Source organism: Terrapene carolina, unplaced genomic scaffold, assembly GCF_002925995.2.
Source record: "Terrapene carolina triunguis isolate 2854851 unplaced genomic scaffold, T_m_triunguis-2.0 Scaffold23, whole genome shotgun sequence".
NCBI lineage: Eukaryota > Metazoa > Chordata > Testudines > Emydidae > Terrapene > Terrapene triunguis.
This window is the reverse complement of record NW_020664374.1, coordinates 15690834-15710870: the sequence shown is the minus strand read 5'-3', so window position 1 is coordinate 15710870 and position 20037 is coordinate 15690834. Positions and strand designations below refer to the sequence as shown.

Genomic DNA, 20037 nt, shown 5'->3' with positions numbered 1-20037 from the left:
GCGGGAACTGGAGTGGCATCAACCGACACTACTACTTATCCTCGCCTGGGAGCCACAAAGAGACTCACTATGCACGTGTAGGTCAACGGACACTGCTGAGAAACATTTCCGGGTGGCATGCATGCGTACCCACATGTGGAATACACATAGGGACTATCACTCGAAGAAGGTAGGGATACTGCAACTACAATAGGTATCAAAAAATTGTGAAGTCACACAGGAATAAAGGAGAAAACACATTAAACCGTAGGAATTAAAATTTTCCAAATGGAGACTATTTAGTTAAAATGCAACAACCAATCAGTGCTAATGAACAATCCAAAACTTATTTGTTGCTGTTGTTTCACAAAATGGACTTGTTGCATTTGGTAAAATTTGTAAAAAAGCAGCTGGATAGCAATAGAGGCATAAGACAACAAGCTAACAACCACTTTAGTGGATTTATGGTATAATTTGACAATTACCCTTAACAAAATTATTTCAACATGTGGACCCTTTGAGATTAAAAAGAAAATTAAACATAGTGATGCATTTTTAATTAGGAATATTTTAAATGAGAACTCATTTGGAGACATGTCTGGCAATATCTTATGGGAAATATAAAGAATGAATTTATTATTCACTCATGCTAAACATTCCTCTCTAAAATTTGTTAAAAAATTCCATATCATTTCATTATAAAAGAGCTAACCAGGCAGAAAGATGCAACTGCTCTTTATAGAAATGTATTCCCAAAATTACTTACATTTTACTTCCATAACTCAACATTTGAATTTTTTCTTTTCCATCAAATATCAGTAAGCAGTACAATTTCAGTATAATTACAAATCACATGGATGAAATATTAGCATTGTTATCTGTACTGAATGAAATAAATTGTATGTGTTTGTTCAACTTCTCCAGAAGCCAACCTCATTTTCATTGTTTTACACTCAAAATCCTGGCACTTTGGTAAAAAGACAGGACTACTGTTAATTGCATTAGTGATTAACAGAACACTTCTCTACTGGATGAAGAAAATAATTCAAACCAAATCGCCTCAATATACATCTCTAAATATGATGCTTATTTTAAATCCTTCACTAGGGACTACTGCAACAGATTAAAACAGCCTTCAGCCATTCTTGCAGATAACCGAACATGGGCCCACACAATCTTAGCAGCAAAAAATTTGGATAATGAAGCAGTGTCAACTGTGATACTACAGCAGTACCAAGGAGAAAAAAAATGCAGTTTGAGTGCCTTGTTATGTTTAGCAAATCTCCATGGTTAGTCCACTGCTCTTCTAGCAGGCCCCAAAGCTCACAGTGCCAGGAGGTGTGTCCCACAATTGAGTATATATAGAGGCCAATTCAAAGAAGAGCTGTTAATTGTGCATGTACCTCCTGTAGACTTGTTTGAAAATTGTGTCCTATGAGTTTTTACTTACCACCATGGAGGGATACTACTATGTCTATTGATGTACCAGGTTCACAGCTACTATTACTTGGTTTAACTCTATACTTGTCAGGAGCAGTTGTTCTCACCTAAGAATAAAAACAAGCATATGGTGTATGTCAGAATTTAAACAGATTCCGCCTACCAGTTCTGTTACTGCTAATTTACAAAAAAGGAGAAGAGACAGGGTTTGGTGTTCCTAAAATGTTATCAGACCTCTATTATTACCAAAAGATGGAATAATGAAGACAATAGATTTAAAAAACAAAAACACACCCCACACCCCTTTCCTTTTTGGGAGTAGTCTTAGAAGCTAATGCTTCCAATTTCTTCCTCTATCAGTTTTGTCCTTCGCTATTTGGCAAAGACTGGATTTCTTCTTTTTTTATATAAACAACACTAAACAAACAAAAATACTGAACGTAATACTTGTGAAAGTTGCTAGTTTGACAACTTTGAAACCTGAATCATGTATATATGCAGAGAACATGTACAAAGTGGTGGTAAACCAAGTCTATGCACACCTAAATTCATTTAATTTCCTGCATCCCTAAAAATACGGCTACTGAGTTGAACATGAAATAGAGACTGCACTTATTCCTCTGAAGGTGAGCTAATGGGGAATGGATTTTTCAGCAGCTTTGACATAGTTGATCACAAAGTGCTGATGACTTGTTCCTGGAATAAGGGGGAGGGAGGGGAGATCCAGCAATGGCTGGACACTCAAATATGAGTAAGGACACCACCCTTTCATTATTTTTACTGTTAATTATCTCATTTGACCTTTATTCCATGAACGATTTGGGACTTTGCACAAAATCTGCCACAACAAATTTATATTTCTGTACAAATGAAAGGCATGTGGACAGCAAAACAAAACAATGTATAGACACAAATAATATTTACCTTGAAGGCCACTACATTTTTAGTCACATTTGTGAGAACTATCAAGCATTTTTTCTCTCCAATTTCTTTGGATCCAAAAAACAGCTCTTCTGCCGGACTAATTGAAAATAAATTAAAAATTGGATTATACAATTTTCATTGAGCAATCCACTATTTTTAACACAAATAATCTTTCTAAATCATTTATCATAACACAAATTTGAGTTTATTAAAAAAAAGTGCTTTCTATCCACCAGTTACAGTCACCGTAAATTAAGTCTCCACAGGCAAGCTGCCACAATATTCTGCAGCATATTTAAATTTGATAGAATCCAGAGCTGGTAACAGTAAAAGGTGTAAGTGTTTTGTGTGTGCGCGTGCACTAGGAACTAAAGGTTTATCTCTCTCCTTCCCTTGGTACTCTCATGTAATTGGAAAAAAGTTGGTTATGCCTCTTTCAAAATTATATGACACTGGTATCATCATTCTGGAATTTGACATTCTTCTTGAATAGAGAAAGCAGGGCAAATGCATGAGCCAAGTAAGAAAAAGATGAGTAATGGAAGGAAGAGAACTGGCACAAGAAAATATTAGTTAAAAAAAAAAAAAATCATTGAAAGGTGCACATAAAAGTGTTGTTGTATTCCTTTTCCTGACAATTTTTTTCTGAAAAGTGAGGGTCATGTTAAGTAATCATGGTCAGTTCCTTTCTTTCCCCCAATTTCTTAACAGTAATTTAGCTTGTTTTGACCCCTTCTCCCTCAAAGCTACTTTATCCCTCTACCCACCCCTCATACCAGGGGTTGGCAACCTTTGACACGCGGCCCATTAGGGTAATCTGCTGGCAGGCCGCGAGACATTTTGTTTACATTGACCATCCGCAGGCACAGCCCACCACAGCTCCCAGTGGCTGCAGTTCACCGTTCCCGGGCAATGGGAGCTGCAGGAAGTGGCGGCCAGCATGTCCGTTGTCTACATTAGAAAAGTTGCACCAGTTAACTAAATTGATCTAGTTTAATTGGTACAAAACCTTAACATAGACACACGTACACTACTTTAACCCTTGTTTATATTTGGTTTTAACTTAAATCAGAAACTAAAATGGAATCAAATGAAATACGTTTTAAAAATCAACCTGGTTATCTTACTTAAGCTAAGCAATTTTAAGCAAGGGTTAAACTAGTTTAAGTTTATGGAGTTTACATTGGTCTAACTAGATCATTTAAAATTTAGTTAAACTGGTCACTTTGCTAATACAGTTAAGCCATTAGACTGTCAAGTAGTGACAGGCACAGACATGGCACTGAAAAAACAACCAAAAAATAACTTTTGATCTATGTGGAAAAATTAAGGATCACTGAAGGTGTTCATCCACAGAGATAAATATAATATGCTACAGATACTTAAAATTGTTGAATGGAAAACAAACTAGTCTGAGAAGATTTCATATCAGACAAAGTAAGAATTTTTAGAAGACAAAAGATTAATTAAAGATTAGTCAAATCACTTAACTCTTGATTTCAGTTTTTGTGGTTTTAAAACTGATTAATTTAATTTTAAGTGAGCGATATACAATGCAACAAAGCAAACAAAATTACTATTGCACACTATTACCTTATATGTAATAACGGTCCTTTAAAAATGGTTAACGCCTTCTTTGCATTTTTTGTTTTGGAATCTGTTTTGTCATTCTCGTCTGGTTTGGAAATTTGTTCTACAGAACATACCTGAGTAAAAATAAATGAGAATTATAAAGGAATAAAAAGTATGAGTCACACACATTACAATCATGTAGATATTTCTGCATCAAACATAATGGCAAGATGCTCATTCCGCCAAATTTATATGTTATTGAATCTGTTAATCTTTGAATTCCTTGTAATTTCAATGAATGAACCGCGTATGATGGCTCTGAAATATACGCATACAATCAGGCTTCTAACAAATTACATGTTTTATATGATGCCTCATAGCTTGGAGATTTCTTTAAAACTCTGGACATGTAGCTACCCTGAGTTGTTCTAATTTACAAACCACTGGCCTCACTCATCCCTCCAAAGCAAAGCAAAACATTCAAATAAATATTGCAATATAACAATGACTAAATATTATGTTGGACAGATAAAATAAACTAGGATATTGTATTTAATTACATTTCATGGACTTTCTAAACTCATCTTTGTGCATTAGTGTTAAAAATATAAAGCAATCATGAGAATTTTAAAAATGTGATTTGATTAATAAAACTGATGGAAGTATAATGCTGATGTTGCGGAACACTGTAGGCATTGCCCTACAGGTTTTTTTTTATTAATTATATTATATTATATATAAAATAAGGTTTTTGTAAAGTATATTAAAAGTGAAAGAAATCCTAGCAATTATGGGGGTGAAAGGGTGTAAGCACCAAGTAATTTTATCTTAAAATTAGTAAAAAACACAAACCAAATTATCAAAATTGAGACCTGGGAGAAATAAGAATTAAATAGATGGAATTACTACCTAATTGTTTCTCATGCAATTTATTCAGGAAAAAAAAACTTTCAAAAGATGAATAGCAATTATTAATAATTTCATTATACTAAACTTAGAGGGTAGTCCGACTATTTACCACCAAGAGTTCTCTTTCATGAACTAGGGGATGCCATGTAAATCAATAACTAAACTTGATTTTGAAATAAAGAAAAATGTTTCAGAATTACGATGACAAAAAGAAAACCAAAAAATTAATCAGTCAAGAATGAATATGCAAATAAGTTACAACACATAAAAAGAAAAGTAAATAAATGAATGATACAAGGTATTAATGCTTGAAAAGCAACTTTAAGTATGACATTCTAAACTGAAAGAAAATCAAAATAAAATTCTATTACCTATGTCAAAGGAATAGTATCACAGAAGTGAGTATAAGATTCAAACAGCCATGAAAATCAACACTATTTAAATCGATTACTTCTTGGAACACTAAACATATCAAATGGGTATGTTTCCCATTGAGAGAGACTAATGGTTAAGAAACAGCAACAATTCAATAAACATACTTAAGAACATAGTACCTGAAAACCAAATGTAAATTTAATTAAAGTAAAACTAGGTTACAAAACTATGATTCAACTTAATATCAAGAGTCTCAAACTACTGGTAAATAAAAAATGATAAAATAGGATAATACACTTGAAAGTAATCCCAATTTAAACAAGGATAGTTAAACAACTAGTGATTCTTAATTGTGTTTTAAGAAACTACAGTTCTAGGACTAATCATAGATTTTAACAAGGTAAATACAAGGTCACGTGACAATTACAGCTCAACGTTACATATTGTTATATACATATGCCTAGCTGAAGATTACAACGATATGCAAGGTTTCAGAGGGGTAGCCGTGTTAGTCTGTATCAGTAAAAACAATGAGGAGTCCTTGTGGCACCTCAGAAACTAACCAATTTATTTGGGCATAAGCTTTTGTGGGATATAACACACTTTATTAGATGCATGGAGTTGAAAATACAATAAGCAGATATAAATATACAGCACATGAAAAATGGGAGTTGTCTTAGCAAATAGGGGGTCAGTGCTAACGAGGCCAATTCAATTAGATGGATGTAGCCCATTCCCAACAGTTGACGAGAAGGGGTCTTTATTCAGGCCTAATTTGGTGGTGTCAAGTTTGCAAATTAATTCCAGTTCTGCAGTTTCTCATTGAAGTCTGTTTTTGAAGTTTTTTTGTTGAAGAATGGCGACTTTTAAGTCTGTTACTTAGTGTCCAGGGAAACTGAAGTGCTCTCCTACTGGTTTTTGAATGTTACAATTCTTGACTTGACAATTCTTGACACCATCAAATTAGGCCTGAATAGAGACTGGGAGTGGCTGAGTCACTACAAAAAATAATTTTCCCTCTCTTAATACTCACACCTTCTTGTCAACTACTGGGAATGGGCCACATCCACTTTGATTGAATTGGCCTTGTTAGCACTGACCCCCCACTTGGTAAGGCAACTTCCATCTTTTCATGTGCTGTATATTTATACCTGCTTATTGTATTTTCCACTCCATGCATCTGATGAAATGGGTTATATCCCATGAAAGCTTATGCCCAAATAAATCTGTTTGTCTCTAAGGTGCCACAAGGACTCCTAGTTGTTTTAACAATATGAAAGAAGTTGAGGTTCCAGTAACTTCATACATATAACATGATTGTTACAACAGCACAAAGTGGATACTTTTGCCTATTAATGTCACAACACAGAACTAAATGATTAATTTGGTGGCAGGGGCTAAAGCATTTAGGAAGCGTATAAGGTGAAAGCTAAAATTAGAAAAGCAAAAATTTGGTAAGCTTGAGTTAGGTGCAATGAGGTGCCTTTGTCATTCAGTTTATTTGCATGAGGGATTCTCTATATGAAGGTATATTTTGTCACAGACAAAACACACACAAAGTGTAAGCATGGACAAAACATGATAATTTGGGAATCCATCCAACTTTTGAATTCTTTTTTGACATTATGGATTATGAAATGTTCTTATTAAAATTGCTACATCATGAACGCTTCACTTTATGAGGATCCACCACTGCTGTCAGAACATGCACCAGGTGCACTACTGAGGAAAAAAGGAAGGTATTTAAGGCTAATGATGGGGCAAAAGTTATGCAAAAGAGAAACTGCATCCCAAGGGAAAAGCTACTTCCTCCTCCATTTGAGGGGAGGGTTGTGGTGGTGTTTTTTTTTTTTTTTTTTTTTTAAACAGTGGGTCGCTACCAGGAGACAGAACAAAGAAAGCAGCTGAGTAGGAGGGGTTTAAATAAGCAAAACACAAAAGAACAGAAGTCAGATTGGAAAAGGAAGCATTGGGCAGGAGGAGAGAGCAAAGTCACAGAAAATGGGAAGGATTCTCTGAGGGAGAAGCCATCCAACATGTGACTGCCTGCATGAAGCAGCGAAACTGCCTGCTTTACTGGGCAGAGACGGCCCCAAGGAACTCTGACACAAGCCCAAAGAATGTTCTGGAGTGGTGAGGAAATTAAGGGAAAGGCACGTACAGAGTTTTGTTTTGTAGACGTGTACTCTCTTGCCCTTTATATGATTAAGAGCAGTTGCATTGGGCTATAGCTACGCTACAAGCTGGGGTGTGACTCACAGCTCACGTCCGCACTTATGCTAGCTAGTGTGAGTATAAATAGTAGTGTAGCCACAGTAGCATGGGCAGTGACAGTAGCAATACAGCTTAGCCATGCCAAGCTGTACCTCCACTGCCGTGGCTATGCTACTATCTATACTCGCGCTAGTTCATGCGCGCTAGCCTGAGTATACATAGACAAGCTGAGAACCACACCCCTAGCTTGTAGCGTAGACGTAGCTTTAGATACTAGGCAAATTGCCAGTTTGTGCTGAATGCTTACAACTACTATGTTGCCTCTTAAGAGAGTTAAACTAAACCAGATGCTTCACACCTTTGGGGTGGAGTTTTGGGAGCGGGTGTATTTAAGTATGGGAGAGTCCGAAGGGTCAGTGACTTGCCCAGAGGAGGTAGGCAGCTGGGCAGTGGGTTCCAGCTCTGAGAAGGGGATGCTAGATGGAAGGTCTGTGCTCTGAGAGTGTGCCTAGGGACCCCAAAAGTGGGGCAGTGGCTGGACTCCCCCATTTAGGCTCTAGAAGATTGGAATCCAGGGACAGAGTCTTAAACTCCCTTCACTGTAGTCTGCTGGGTGGCCAGCAAGGGCGTGTCTGACCGGATCTACGGCAGAATGGTGGCAGTGCTTGGGATTAGTGTAGTAGTATAAGAAGCTTTTAAAAACACTTTTGCAAGGGACTTCACTTCTGCTGTTAGTCTGAAAGCCAGGAGCAGATCTTTTAATTGCCTTGGGTAAAAGTAGTTGCCAAATATGAATTAGGAACAGCTCAAGAAAGAGCAGATTCTGAGCCTGTGTGCACAGTGAGGTCTGGCTTCTGCTGATCAGAAAAATTGGAATTGGTGGCCACACTGCATACATATATCATGGGATGGATGGGGCAGCTGCTCCAAGCCAGGGGCAAGACTAGATCCCCTTTTTCCCTCCTAGAGGGTAGGCAGGTAACCAAAGAGATGGTGCCACAGACTGTTCCCAAGATGGTCGATAAGATGTAATGGTGATGGCGAGAAGCCCAGAGCTGTGGAGGCTGGAGTGAAGACTGCTTATGAAGGAGAGACAGATGGCGTTGATGGCACTGCTGCACTCCCGTGCCTGGAGGAAGGATGGACACACGCCCAAAGAAGGCTCTGGAGTGGTGAGGAAACTGAGCAAGGAAAGGTGTGTACAGGCTATTATTTTGGGGATCTGTACTCTTGTGTGCTTTATATAATTAAGCAAAAGAGCAGTTGTGTTAGACTTTGGGCAAAGTGTCAGTGTGTGCTGAATGCTTTACTACTACCATGTTGCTTCCAGAAAGTTAAACTGTAAGCCAGATGCTTCAGACCTTTTGGGCGGAGTTCTTGGAGAAAGTGTGTTTACGTATGGGACTGTCTGACGGGTCAGCAATGTGCTCAAAGAGGCTAGGAACCTAAACAGCGGGTGCCAGCATTCAGAAGATGCCAGATAGAAGGTCTGTGCCTGAGTGTGCCTACAGACTTGGAGACTGGCTATATTCCCATTTGAGAAGCTTAAAACACCCAGAGATCCAGGGACACAGAGGTTTTGATTCCTCCACAGCAGTCCAGTGGGCGGCCAGCAAGGGGGCACCTGACCAGATTTGTGACACAAAGTTGATATGCAGAAAAGTAAAGTAATAATACCACAATGCTGTTTCTATTTGAAATAAACAAAGGTAAACCAGTAATAAGTTACCACACAAAAATAGAAATGAGGTGAGTATGGAGCATGAGGTATTCACACATGCTATTAACTCTTTAGTGAGAAATACACAACACAATTAAGATCAGTATACAAAAGTATTCTAGATTTTATAGCACACACAAATTAAGTGAAGTGAGGTTAGAAGGGTGCTTTTCTTGTACACACACACACACACACACACACACACACACACACACACACACTCACTCTAATGGTCACAGAGGGAGAGATCTGAGGATTTCTTCAACGAGCAAGTAATCATACACACTTGCAGATGCATCACAGCTGCTGGGAGTGAGTGAAAGTCACATACAGTGGAGGAAAACAAAAAAAACAAACAAAAACAGTGATTTGAGTATATTAATCAGTTTTTAGTGGTCCTTACATTTAGGGATTAATTTTAACGGGACAAAAGTTAACCAACAAACTCTCACAAAGATATGACACAGGATAGTTTCAGATTTTAGGCAGCACACAGCAAGACAATTCTGAGTTCAAGATTAATTCTTTAAACAACAACAAAATAACTTTAGTAAGCTAGGTGATGATTAGATCAGCCTGAACATATAAAAATGCAAATATAATATCTTCCTACCATTACAGGGCTATCTAGATGAAAAACAGACAATTGAATCAAACACTATAGCAATTTAGTTACAAGGTGTTAGGTTTAATTCCTGTAACAGTCCAGTTATGGTTCTTAGAAGATTGCAAATGTTAAGGCTACTTCAGTGCTCTTTTCTTTCCTGTTCCTAGTGTAATCTTGCTTGATATTTATTTGGAATCAGGTACTTCAGTAGCATCCATGGAAGTTAAGTTTATTAATTTGGTATATTTCAATATTTAAATCCCATCAGCACAAAGGTCTGGATTTAAAGAAACAAAGGTCTGAACTTCAGAAGAGTTCAGTATTCTAGAAAGACAATCAATACCTTTGTTCTTCAAGGCCAAATTCTGACTTCCTTCAAAGCACAGAAATTCCTATGGTATCTCAGAGAGAAATATTAATTGTCAAATCATACCCTGCCATCTGTTATCAGAGGAGTATTTTGGTGCGGTGGTGATCTTTTCTTGGCATATTTGCTCTTTAGGAAAGCTCTCTCTTTCCCAAGGCTGCTTATAGTTATGACTTTGGACTTTCAGGTCCAAAACCCAAGTTCTTGTTCATAAAGGATTCTGGTTAAAGAAAAATCACTCTCTCTTGGGAGAGTGGAATCAAAAATTGAGCATTTCTCACAGGAAGCAGGGAGACTTATCTGAATCAGGACTGAAGCGATGTGTTCAGGACTTTTGGACCTTTCAATGAAGACTCACCCTCGGGATTGCCTAAAGACAAAAAACTCCTCAACTGTACTTAGCATCTCTTTTCATACATTAATATTCCATTCAGCTGTAACGGTGGGCTAGCCCAGCTCTAAAAGGATTCAGTTTATTGATACTACCAGTGCAAATACAGTACAGAACTACTAAAAGAAATAAAGGAAAAGTTTAAAAAAAGATTTGACAAGGTAAGGAAACTGTTTTTGTGCTTATTTCATTTAAATTAAGATCGTTAAAAGCAGCATTTTTCTTGTGTGTAGTAAAGTTTAAAAGCTGTATTAAGTCAACGTTCAGTTGTAAACTTTTGAAAGAACCACCATAACATTTTCCTATATTTTGTTGTAATTTGGTGACGAAGTTTTCCTTCATTTTGAAATTTTAAAGTTTATTCTTTCTTCTTTCACTTAGCTGTAATTTGGGAAGAGTTTATCCCATCTTTCAAGCGTAGGAAGGTATTCTCAATTTGATTCTAATTTTAAACAACTTCCAGGTTCATTATAAAATATCCTAATTTCCAACTATTAAAATATTTTAGCTATTCTAGGCACTATACTTGATAACAGTAGTAAAAACAAACAAGAAATCTATTTCTAAAACTAATATTGTCTAATTCACAACTTTTATTCTCAAACTTTGCACAACATTCCTAGTGCTGAAATGTTTATTCACATACTTACAATCACTTATGCTAATAACTTGAGTATAATCCTAAAGGGATAAGAATATTTACTTACAAATATAAGGATTATAACAAACTTCATTCTATACAAGTTGGTTTTATTATAAGAAAGGAATTCAAGTTTATCACCTTGAAACTTAACATAAAGGCTTATTTGGTTTCAATAGTTCCATTCTCAGGATAGCGAACACATTTGTGTAGCAATTCTAATCTCAAAATCTGAGACTCTTTGGTGGAAAACATTTATGTTAAAAAAAAAATGTAAGGAAGTATAGCAGAAAGTATTTAATTTACAAAGATGGCCCCCAGGATGTCTGGTTGGTTCAGACATAAGGAATTTTTCCAGAAATAAATTTGGAAGGTTCGTTTACGTTCAGATATCCTACAGTTTATGGTCTTATCCTTCCTTGGTAGCATCATGTTATTACTTCTCCATAGCTAACAGGAGCAGTATTTACCTCAGTATGGAGCTTAAATTACAGCCTTTTTGAGAGCTTGTATGCAACTTTTTAGGAGATGGATTAATATATTTATTTTAGGATTAAACCTAAACATCTGCTGGGCTACATCTTACTTTCCAATTTGGTTAACATATTAGTTCAATATCACAGATTATCCAAAGGGTCAGAGTAAGAATTTAAGAAAAAAAAAAAAAAGGGCTGGGGGTGGGGAGTAAGAAGGAGTGAATTAACCTTTCTTTAGACAATGGAATGCTGAAGGTGTTAAATGAGGACCACGTGATGTCTTTCCTTACAACCATATGTTTCTCTTTGAAAGTAACTGAAAAGACTCAGTTACACAAAAAAGGAAGAAGATAATAAACCAAGTCTAACATCCACAATTCATCTGCAGGTAACTGTGGCCTGAAACTCAGGACAGGCCTCTGGTTTGGTTCAATGGAGGATTCAAAAGTTAGCTGTTCCGTTATACCATTACATTATAACTTCTAAGTACAAAAATATCAAAATTGCATATTCTGGGGTCAAATTGACCCTTTTCGTATAGCTCCATTACTAGACGATGATGGTAAAACTTAATGATGCACAAAAGACAGAAGTGTTCAAAATAAATTTCTGTTGTTTATTTGGAAAGAAACAGGATGATGTACTCCCATCATATGAGGATGATGAAGTAATTTCCAGTGCATTAGTAACCAAAGAGGATATTGACATCATCTACAAGGGATAAACATTTTAAAATCAGCAGGCCCGAATAACTTGCTCTGAAGAGTTCTAAAAGAGTTGGCTGAGAAGATCTCTGGCCTGCTGATGTTAATTTTTTATTAAACTTTGGAATACTGGGGAAATTCCAGAAGATTAAAGAAGTGGTGAATCTAGTGCCAATATTCAAACAAAGTCAGCAGAATGACCCAGGTAACTATCAGCAGGTTAGATTGACATAAATCCTTAGTAAAATAATAGAAAAGCTGATAGGACATTGAATTGATAAAGGATATTAATATGATTAATGCCAGTCAACGGGATTTTATGGAAAACAGGTCCTGTCAAACAAACCAGATTTCATTCTTTGAGATTACAAGTTTGGTTGATAAAGGTAATATACATAGACTTTTGCAAGACATTTGATTTAGTACCATACAACATTCTAACTAAAAAATGAACATTATAAAATATCCGTAGAGTATACATTAAATGGATTAAGAACTGGCTGTGGAAGTAGTGTCTGTTTTTAGTAGGGTTCTACAAAGACTAGTACTAGGTCTGATGCTAGTCAACATTTTCACTAATGGTCTGGAAGTAAATAGAAAGGTATTGCTGATAAAATATGCAGATGACAAAGATTGGTGGAGTGGTAAATAATAAGGAGAAGATAGTCAGACAATCAACCAACCTGTATCAACTGGTAGACTCGGCCCATTTGAACAAAATGCATTTTTAACACATCTGAATGTAAAGTTACAGATCTAGGAATAAAGAATGCAGGACATACCTACAGAATAGGGGACTGTGTCCTGGAAAGCAGTGACTCTGCAAAAAAGGATTTAGGGGTCACAGTGGACAAGCAACTATATATGACCTCCCAGTGCGTTGGCAAAATGGACTAAAGTGATCCTTGGATACATAAACAACGGAACAAGTGAGCAGGAGTAGGGAAGTAATTTTACCTCTGTATACTGCATTTGTGAGACCAATATTTGAATACTGCATATAGTTTCAGTGTCCATGTTTTAAAAAGGATGTTGAAAAATTTGAGAGTGGGCAGAAAAGAGCCACAAAAATGATTGGGAGGCTGGAGAAAATGACAAAGCGAGAGACTTAAAGAGTGCAGCCTCACTTATCAAGAAGAAGACAGATCACTTGATTACAATGGGGACAAAATGTCAGGTATTAAAGGATTCTAATCTAGTAGAGAAAGGCATAACAAGAATCAATGGCTGAAAGCTGACACCAGACAAATTCAAATTAGAAATTAGGCACATATTTTTTAACATGAGGGTAATTGACCACTGGAACACAATCTACCAAGGGAAGCGGTGGATTCTTCAACTCTTGCCATCTTCAAATCAAGACTGGATGTCTTTCTGGAAGATATGTTTTAAGCCAAACACAAGTTACTGGGCTCAACACAGGGATAACTGGACTACATTTAAGGGCCTGTGATAGAGAGGAAGTCAGAGTAGATGATCTAATGGTTCCTTCAGACCTTAAATTCTATGAATCTCCCTTATTAATTTGGCTGGCCAAGTTTTAAAAATACCTTAATTAAAAAAGAAATTGCTCCATATGTTTCAAAATCTGACCAAATATTAAAATACTAATTCAAACTGAAAATTTTTGTACTATAAAATTAAGAATATTAAACATACACGATACAAGAAATTAGTAAATTCATATTCTGATTCAGAAGTTATGGCAACAACAGTGAATTCCAGATTTTGGACTATAGTAGCTATTTTTCAAGAACAATACTAATGGACAAAGTTTACATTTCCCATAGGCACTCACTATGTATTCCTTGCCCCCCGATACTGGAATGAATTCTGCACAGGTGTAAGGTTACAGCCACATAGATCAGATTGCAGGATTCAGGGCTTTACTTTGTTTTGTGACCATATCAAGATTAACTGGAGTTTGTGTAACTAATAAGATAAATAAAAACATAATACTGCTCTAGACAGTAGCTCTCAATAGCATGTTTTCAATTGTTTATTTAGTATTCCCTCTCCTCAGGAGCTGATTAAAACATCTATTGAGAAAACTAGATATCTGGTATTAAAAATCAATACAATGGTTGCCCCGAGGGAAGTATAAAAAACTGACTATAACTCTAGAGAAACCTAACTTTTTAGGGATAAAGTTAAAATATTTTTTTAAAATTTTCACATTGTACATTTAATGGAGCAATACCAGAATAAAACAGATACTAGATTTTTGTGTGTGTACTGTAATCCATCCATGATAGTGAAGCTAGTCTTTAGGGTTTTACTGGGTTTTCACTGTAAGTGGCAAAGACATCCAACTACAACAGACTGTAAAAAATCTGCCATAAAAAATAAACCATGTCCAACTTTTCATATTTTCGTTCCTTCTTAGCCTTTAGAGTTAATGGATACCTTTTTCACATTGAGAATTTGCTCTTCACTGGATTCTCCAGCCTCCTTGCTGTCTGCTTCCACCTCCTCTTTACTTTCAGTTTCATCTTCAGTAGTAATAGGTCCATTTTCACATAATGGAGTTTGAAAATCATCATCAACCAATGGAGGGTAACTGTACTTGAAAGTATCCTAAAATACAAGGGTATTTAATTCACGTGTGTATCAAAAGGAAGGAAAAGTGATTTCACTAGCATAATTAAAATACAGATCTTATCAGGATTTTTTTTTAGTCCTTTTACATATTTCATTTATACATTTTAAGTTCCATTCGACCCATGGGCAAAAAGTTGATGTTGGGTTTTGCCCTATATAATAATCAAATATGATAATCATCTAACACAGCCACTAATTTATAGCTAGTGGCAATGTTTACATATTCCTAAAGAGATTGCAGAATTTGTTCTGAGTTGAAATTTGGTATTGAAAAATCTTAGGAGGGTTGCGGGGGAGAATTAAACCAAATTTTGTTTCTACATTACACGGAGGCAAACTTAAAACAAAATAAGAAAAAACAGTGGCTCTTCAGATGTTTTTTGTACTTCTGTAACTTTATAACAGCTTTGGTTTTAAAAAAAATCATGTAGACAGTTAGTCCATGATTTGGATTTGTAAAAAATAAAACAGCCTATTTATTAATGTTTAAAGAACTAGCATTATACATGTGCATTACCTATTTTAATACAGGCTTTTAGTCCATATCACACACACTATACATGGATTATAGTTAAGGCTAAGATTTTGTAATGGTTATTTTTAGTAAAAGTCAGGGACAGGTCATGGGCAATAAACAAAAATTCACAGAAGCTGTGACCTGTCTGTGTCTTTTGCTGCTGCATCTCTGTGGTTTAATATATGGAGATATACCTATCTCATAGAACTTGAAGGGACCCCGAAAAGTCATTGAGTCCAGCCCCCTGCCTTCCTTAGCAGGACCAAGTACTCATTTTTGCCCCAGATCCCTAAGTGGCCCCCTCAAGGATTGAACTGACAACCCTGGGTTTAGCAGGCCAATGCTCAAACCACTGAGCTATTCCTCCCCCGAGAGCTATCCCTCCCCCCGCCACCTTGGTGGCTGGGAGCTGTGGGGTTTCCCCTCTGCCTGGAGCAGCTGGAAGCTGCCACCCCTCCCCTTTCCCCCCCGTCCTCGGCGGCTGGGAGCTGCAGGGTGACAATATTTCCCAAAGAAAAAACAGGGCACCCCCAGTGCTTGCCCAAGGCATCCCCCTCTCCCTGCACAAGGCTGTCACCCGTCGCTAGAACTCTGAGAAGGGCCCCCTCAGGAGTCTGTCACCTGTCGCTGGAACCCTGCCAGGGCCCTGCTGACTACCAGCTCCAGAGTCCCACAGCCCCTGGGGCTGAAGCAGAGAATGTCACCGAGGTCTCAGAAAGTCACAGATTCTGTGACTTCCATGACCTCCGTGACATAAACGTAGCCTTGATTATGGTGGATAATTTTTAAAAAGTAGAAAGAAGGCTGGGAAAGTGTACTAATCTAAACACCATGTTGAACACATCTAGGCCATGTCTATGTTGAGGAAATTTATTAAGAAGTTCATACTGGTTCAAATGGTGGTAAAAACAGGGTCAGTCATGGGATTTCACCTACACTGCACCTCCAACCAATTTTAACACTGGTTGAACTGATTTTTTGGGTCAATTTCCCCAGTTCATAGATTCCTGTGAACCACAGGTTCAAGAGCCACCAGAAGGTACTTAAAGGCAGGCTGCTCAAAAAAGTTTCAGAGGTTCCTCTTGCTCTGCTTCAAAGACTTGGAAGAGGTGGAAACAAATAGCTTCCAAACATGTAAGAGTAGCCAATTCCAATGAAAGAGAAAGTTTTTGGGAAGCAAGGACTAATACATGACTTGATTTTAAACGTTCAAATTCGTTATGCTTTGATCTTTCCAGAGAACTAGTATGTAGGACAGTTCTGAACAAAAATGATATAAGTTTAGAGGATTTCCTCACTAACTGCTTACCACTGTTTTGTTTTGTGACTGTGGCACGTATTTTATTTATGATTTAACAAAATTTGTTTAAAAAGACACTGCAATCAAGATTTCAATTAAATAAGGTCCCAAGCTTTTAAACAATGAAGCCTTCAAAATGTAAATGAAATGCTATGGTTCATCATTATGATTTCCCCACCCCTGTTGATGCTGACCACCAGAATTCCTATGTAGCAGCAAGCCTTTTTACCCACGTATGCCAGGGGAGAGAGATATGGGAAGCAGATGACAGCAGAATCGTCACTTTCTACACACTCTCAGTTTCAGCATCTCCCTCAGCACCCAGAAAACACTCAACCACCCCTCTTCAATCTCTGGGCAGCTACTACTTCTCACTCCTTGGGAAATGATTCCTTTTGGATGTTTCTTGCAGGTACTGAGAAGAGGATCCAGAGAGACATCCTGCCCCTGCAGGAGTTTAGGAAAGCGAGTCCCTCATACTTCCATACCCTTGAATCCAAGGAACAGAACCCCCACACCTCATTCCAGCAGCTATCTTGTCTCAAGAGGGTCCCTCAGATAACCCTCTGGTGTGTTTTTCTTTATTGGCGTATTAATATTCAAATATATGTTGCAGAGGGGAAGGCAGATTGTCATTGCCTATCTCCATCTCTTCTGCAGAGAGAAAAGGTGATGCCATCTCCCTCTATGGCAGTGGTATTACTTTTACCCTGCTTGGGATTAAAAAAATTATTAAAGGAAAGTTACAAAGTTTAAGGGAAAAGGATAGGAAATCACAGAATTAATTACACCGCTACCTCGATATAACGCAACCCGATATAACACGAATAAGCAGTGCTCCGGCGGGGCAGGGCTGCGCACTCCGGTGGATCAAAGCAAGTTCGATATAACGCGGTTTCACCTATAACGCGGTAAGATTTTTTTGGCTACTGAGGACAGCGTTATATCGAGGTAGAGGTATACTTTTATTAGCTTGGTGACAAATTTATGCCCCTTACACAAGTTGCTTATCCTGCATCAGCATTTAGACTGCACTATAATGTGATAAATAGGGGTGTGTAAAAGCTGACAATAATACAGTACTGGAGTGCAGTATAACCAGTTGGGCTTTACCTTCCTTTTAAAGAAGTTGCCAAGTACGCCAGGGGTTTTAGGACACTTGAGATGAGGGGCAACAGAAGGAGCTAGAAAGGGCAGAAGGCCAGAGAAAGGATTGGAGGGTCTTCATTCAATCATGGCTTTGGAGGGATGTGAGAAACAGCAGTTGTATGCCCTCAAAACCCCCTTTTTCCTATTCACACTATTAAAATTCCCAAAATGAAGTCACTAAATTAGGGTTGCAGAATTACTTCCTACCTTACAAAAAGAGCTATGAAAACTTTTTTAAAACTAACATACAAAAATTTGAAAATCATCAGTTGAGATTTTTAATAGAACTTAAATCATTAACAGTTAATTTGTAAGTTTATTATTATCAAATGGACACTCAGATACTTATCTGAAAAATGCTAGCTGGCTCTACTACAGTGTGTAATCGTGCAATTTATATGCACTCAAAAATTGCATGAAGATATTAATCATTACAAGGTATTTTAAAATTTCAATATACTTACAATTCCACCCATGTAGGCAGGCAGATACTCTGCACTGATGTATTCCTGCACTTCATTCTTGTTTGCAAACTTCAACATGCTTATCGCATCTGGACCAAGCCAACCCTTCACAATTTTAAAAGCAGCTAGACAAAAAAATAATAATACATAAACTGCCTGAAACAAATACTGCAGTTTTATCTGCCATTGATAGCATGTAAATAAATGCTCATAAAATATTAGGCTAAGTACGGAATTCAGTGAAATAGCTAGATATCCAGCTAGGGTTTCTTTACCCGTTATAAAACGTCCCACTAGGCAAAGAGCACATGCACGTACCAGGATTTTGCGGTATAAAAAAAAGAATATAAATACCCTGTGTGCCTGCCCCACCCCACTTCCCAAAGCAGTACCCCTCTACACCTAGAAACCTCATTTGGATGTGTGCTCCAAAACTGAGAAGAGGCTCGGTGAAGGCAATATATTTGGGCAACAAAAGTTATTGTTGGTAAGTAGTCAGTTTGTAACATTGTTTCCCCAGTGCCCCACTGCAGGAGACTAGCTCCTTGAACAGCAACTGAAGTACTGTTCACTGAAAATAAGCATCTAGTCTTGTCAAGGGCATAGTGACTTGTGAAGGGGTGTACTGAACTTCATGCAGCAGCTCTACCCTAGGTAAAGGCCAGGACCTCTGCTTATGAAAGGGATCTCTGAAAAGGAAAGGAGGAATGGTATTTGGCATGGTTTCTTACTGGAAAAAGTAGCACAGTTCAAAAGTAGCATCAGGACATATGCTACACATGAAAAAAAAATGCAACAAACAATCCCAAAGTAGTAGGGTAAAAAGAGGATCTTCATCCTCTATAGCTGGTTTGGAATTCTCCACTGTATCCTCAAATTTGCCTAGAGTGCAACACCGGTTTTTGCAAAGGTGGCTGAAATAGGGGAAGAAGTGAGGCTTCTGGAGAATTCCGCAAGACTTTCGGTGTCTGATGGTAATTTGCTCCTGAGGATTGCTGGAAATGTCCTCTATGAACCTAAAGCAAGCTGGCTCAAATTCCATGACCCAGACACTAACATGATTACTTACATCCTTCCCAAGACCTCATCAAGCTATGAACTGAAGCAGTGACAGATCAAAGACTAAATATTTAGTCCTCTTGAATATCAGACCAGTAATTTATTTTGGAGAGGAAAGGGAAGGTGGAGGGAGAAGTGGGTAAGTTCCCAATTTTGGGTGGGAGAAGAGTTGGGAGAATGAAGCATTTCTCGGGCAGGTTTGTTGTTTTAAATGGTAGCAGTTTTAACCTGCTTAATGTAAAACTAAAAGAGTCTTAATAGAGATGGACTGTGCACATGCAGCAAAAGGGTAATTTTTATAGCTATGTGCGCATGTGCAATATAGAGGAATAAAACACGTCTACCCAGTTTGTTGACTAGGCTGATTACTGGTGTACACGTACACCGCTATCTCGATATAACGCCACCCGATATAACATGAAGTCAGATAGAACGCGGTAAAGCAGTGCTCCGGGGGGCAGGGCTGCGCACTCCGGTGGATCAAAGCAAGTTCAATATAAAGCGGTTTCACCTATAACGCGGTAAGATTTTTTGGCTCCCGAGGACAGCGTTATATCGAGGTAGAGGTGTATCAGCATAGATATATATGGCAATTATCAATGTCATGCATATACCCTAACCAGCATAAC

At 37.6% G+C, this 20037-nt stretch overlaps 1 protein-coding gene across 4 annotated transcripts in view; it reads right to left on the bottom strand.

Annotated features, from left to right (window-relative positions):
• LOC112117523 (motile sperm domain-containing protein 2) overlaps positions 1 to 20037 on the bottom strand; it is a 57947-nt gene that overhangs the window by 10226 nt on the left and 27684 nt on the right. For all 4 annotated transcript variants that reach the window (XM_024215483.2, XM_024215484.2, XM_024215485.2 and 1 more), the window contains exons 8-12: positions 18350 to 18474; positions 14725 to 14895; positions 3937 to 4049; positions 2344 to 2440; positions 1430 to 1526 (exon numbers count right to left, since the gene is read on the bottom strand). In XM_024215483.2, the coding sequence (XP_024071251.2) occupies positions 1430 to 1526; positions 2344 to 2440; positions 3937 to 4049; positions 14725 to 14895; positions 18350 to 18474 (603 nt within the window). The remainder of the gene's footprint in view (positions 1 to 1429; positions 1527 to 2343; positions 2441 to 3936; positions 4050 to 14724; positions 14896 to 18349; positions 18475 to 20037) is intronic.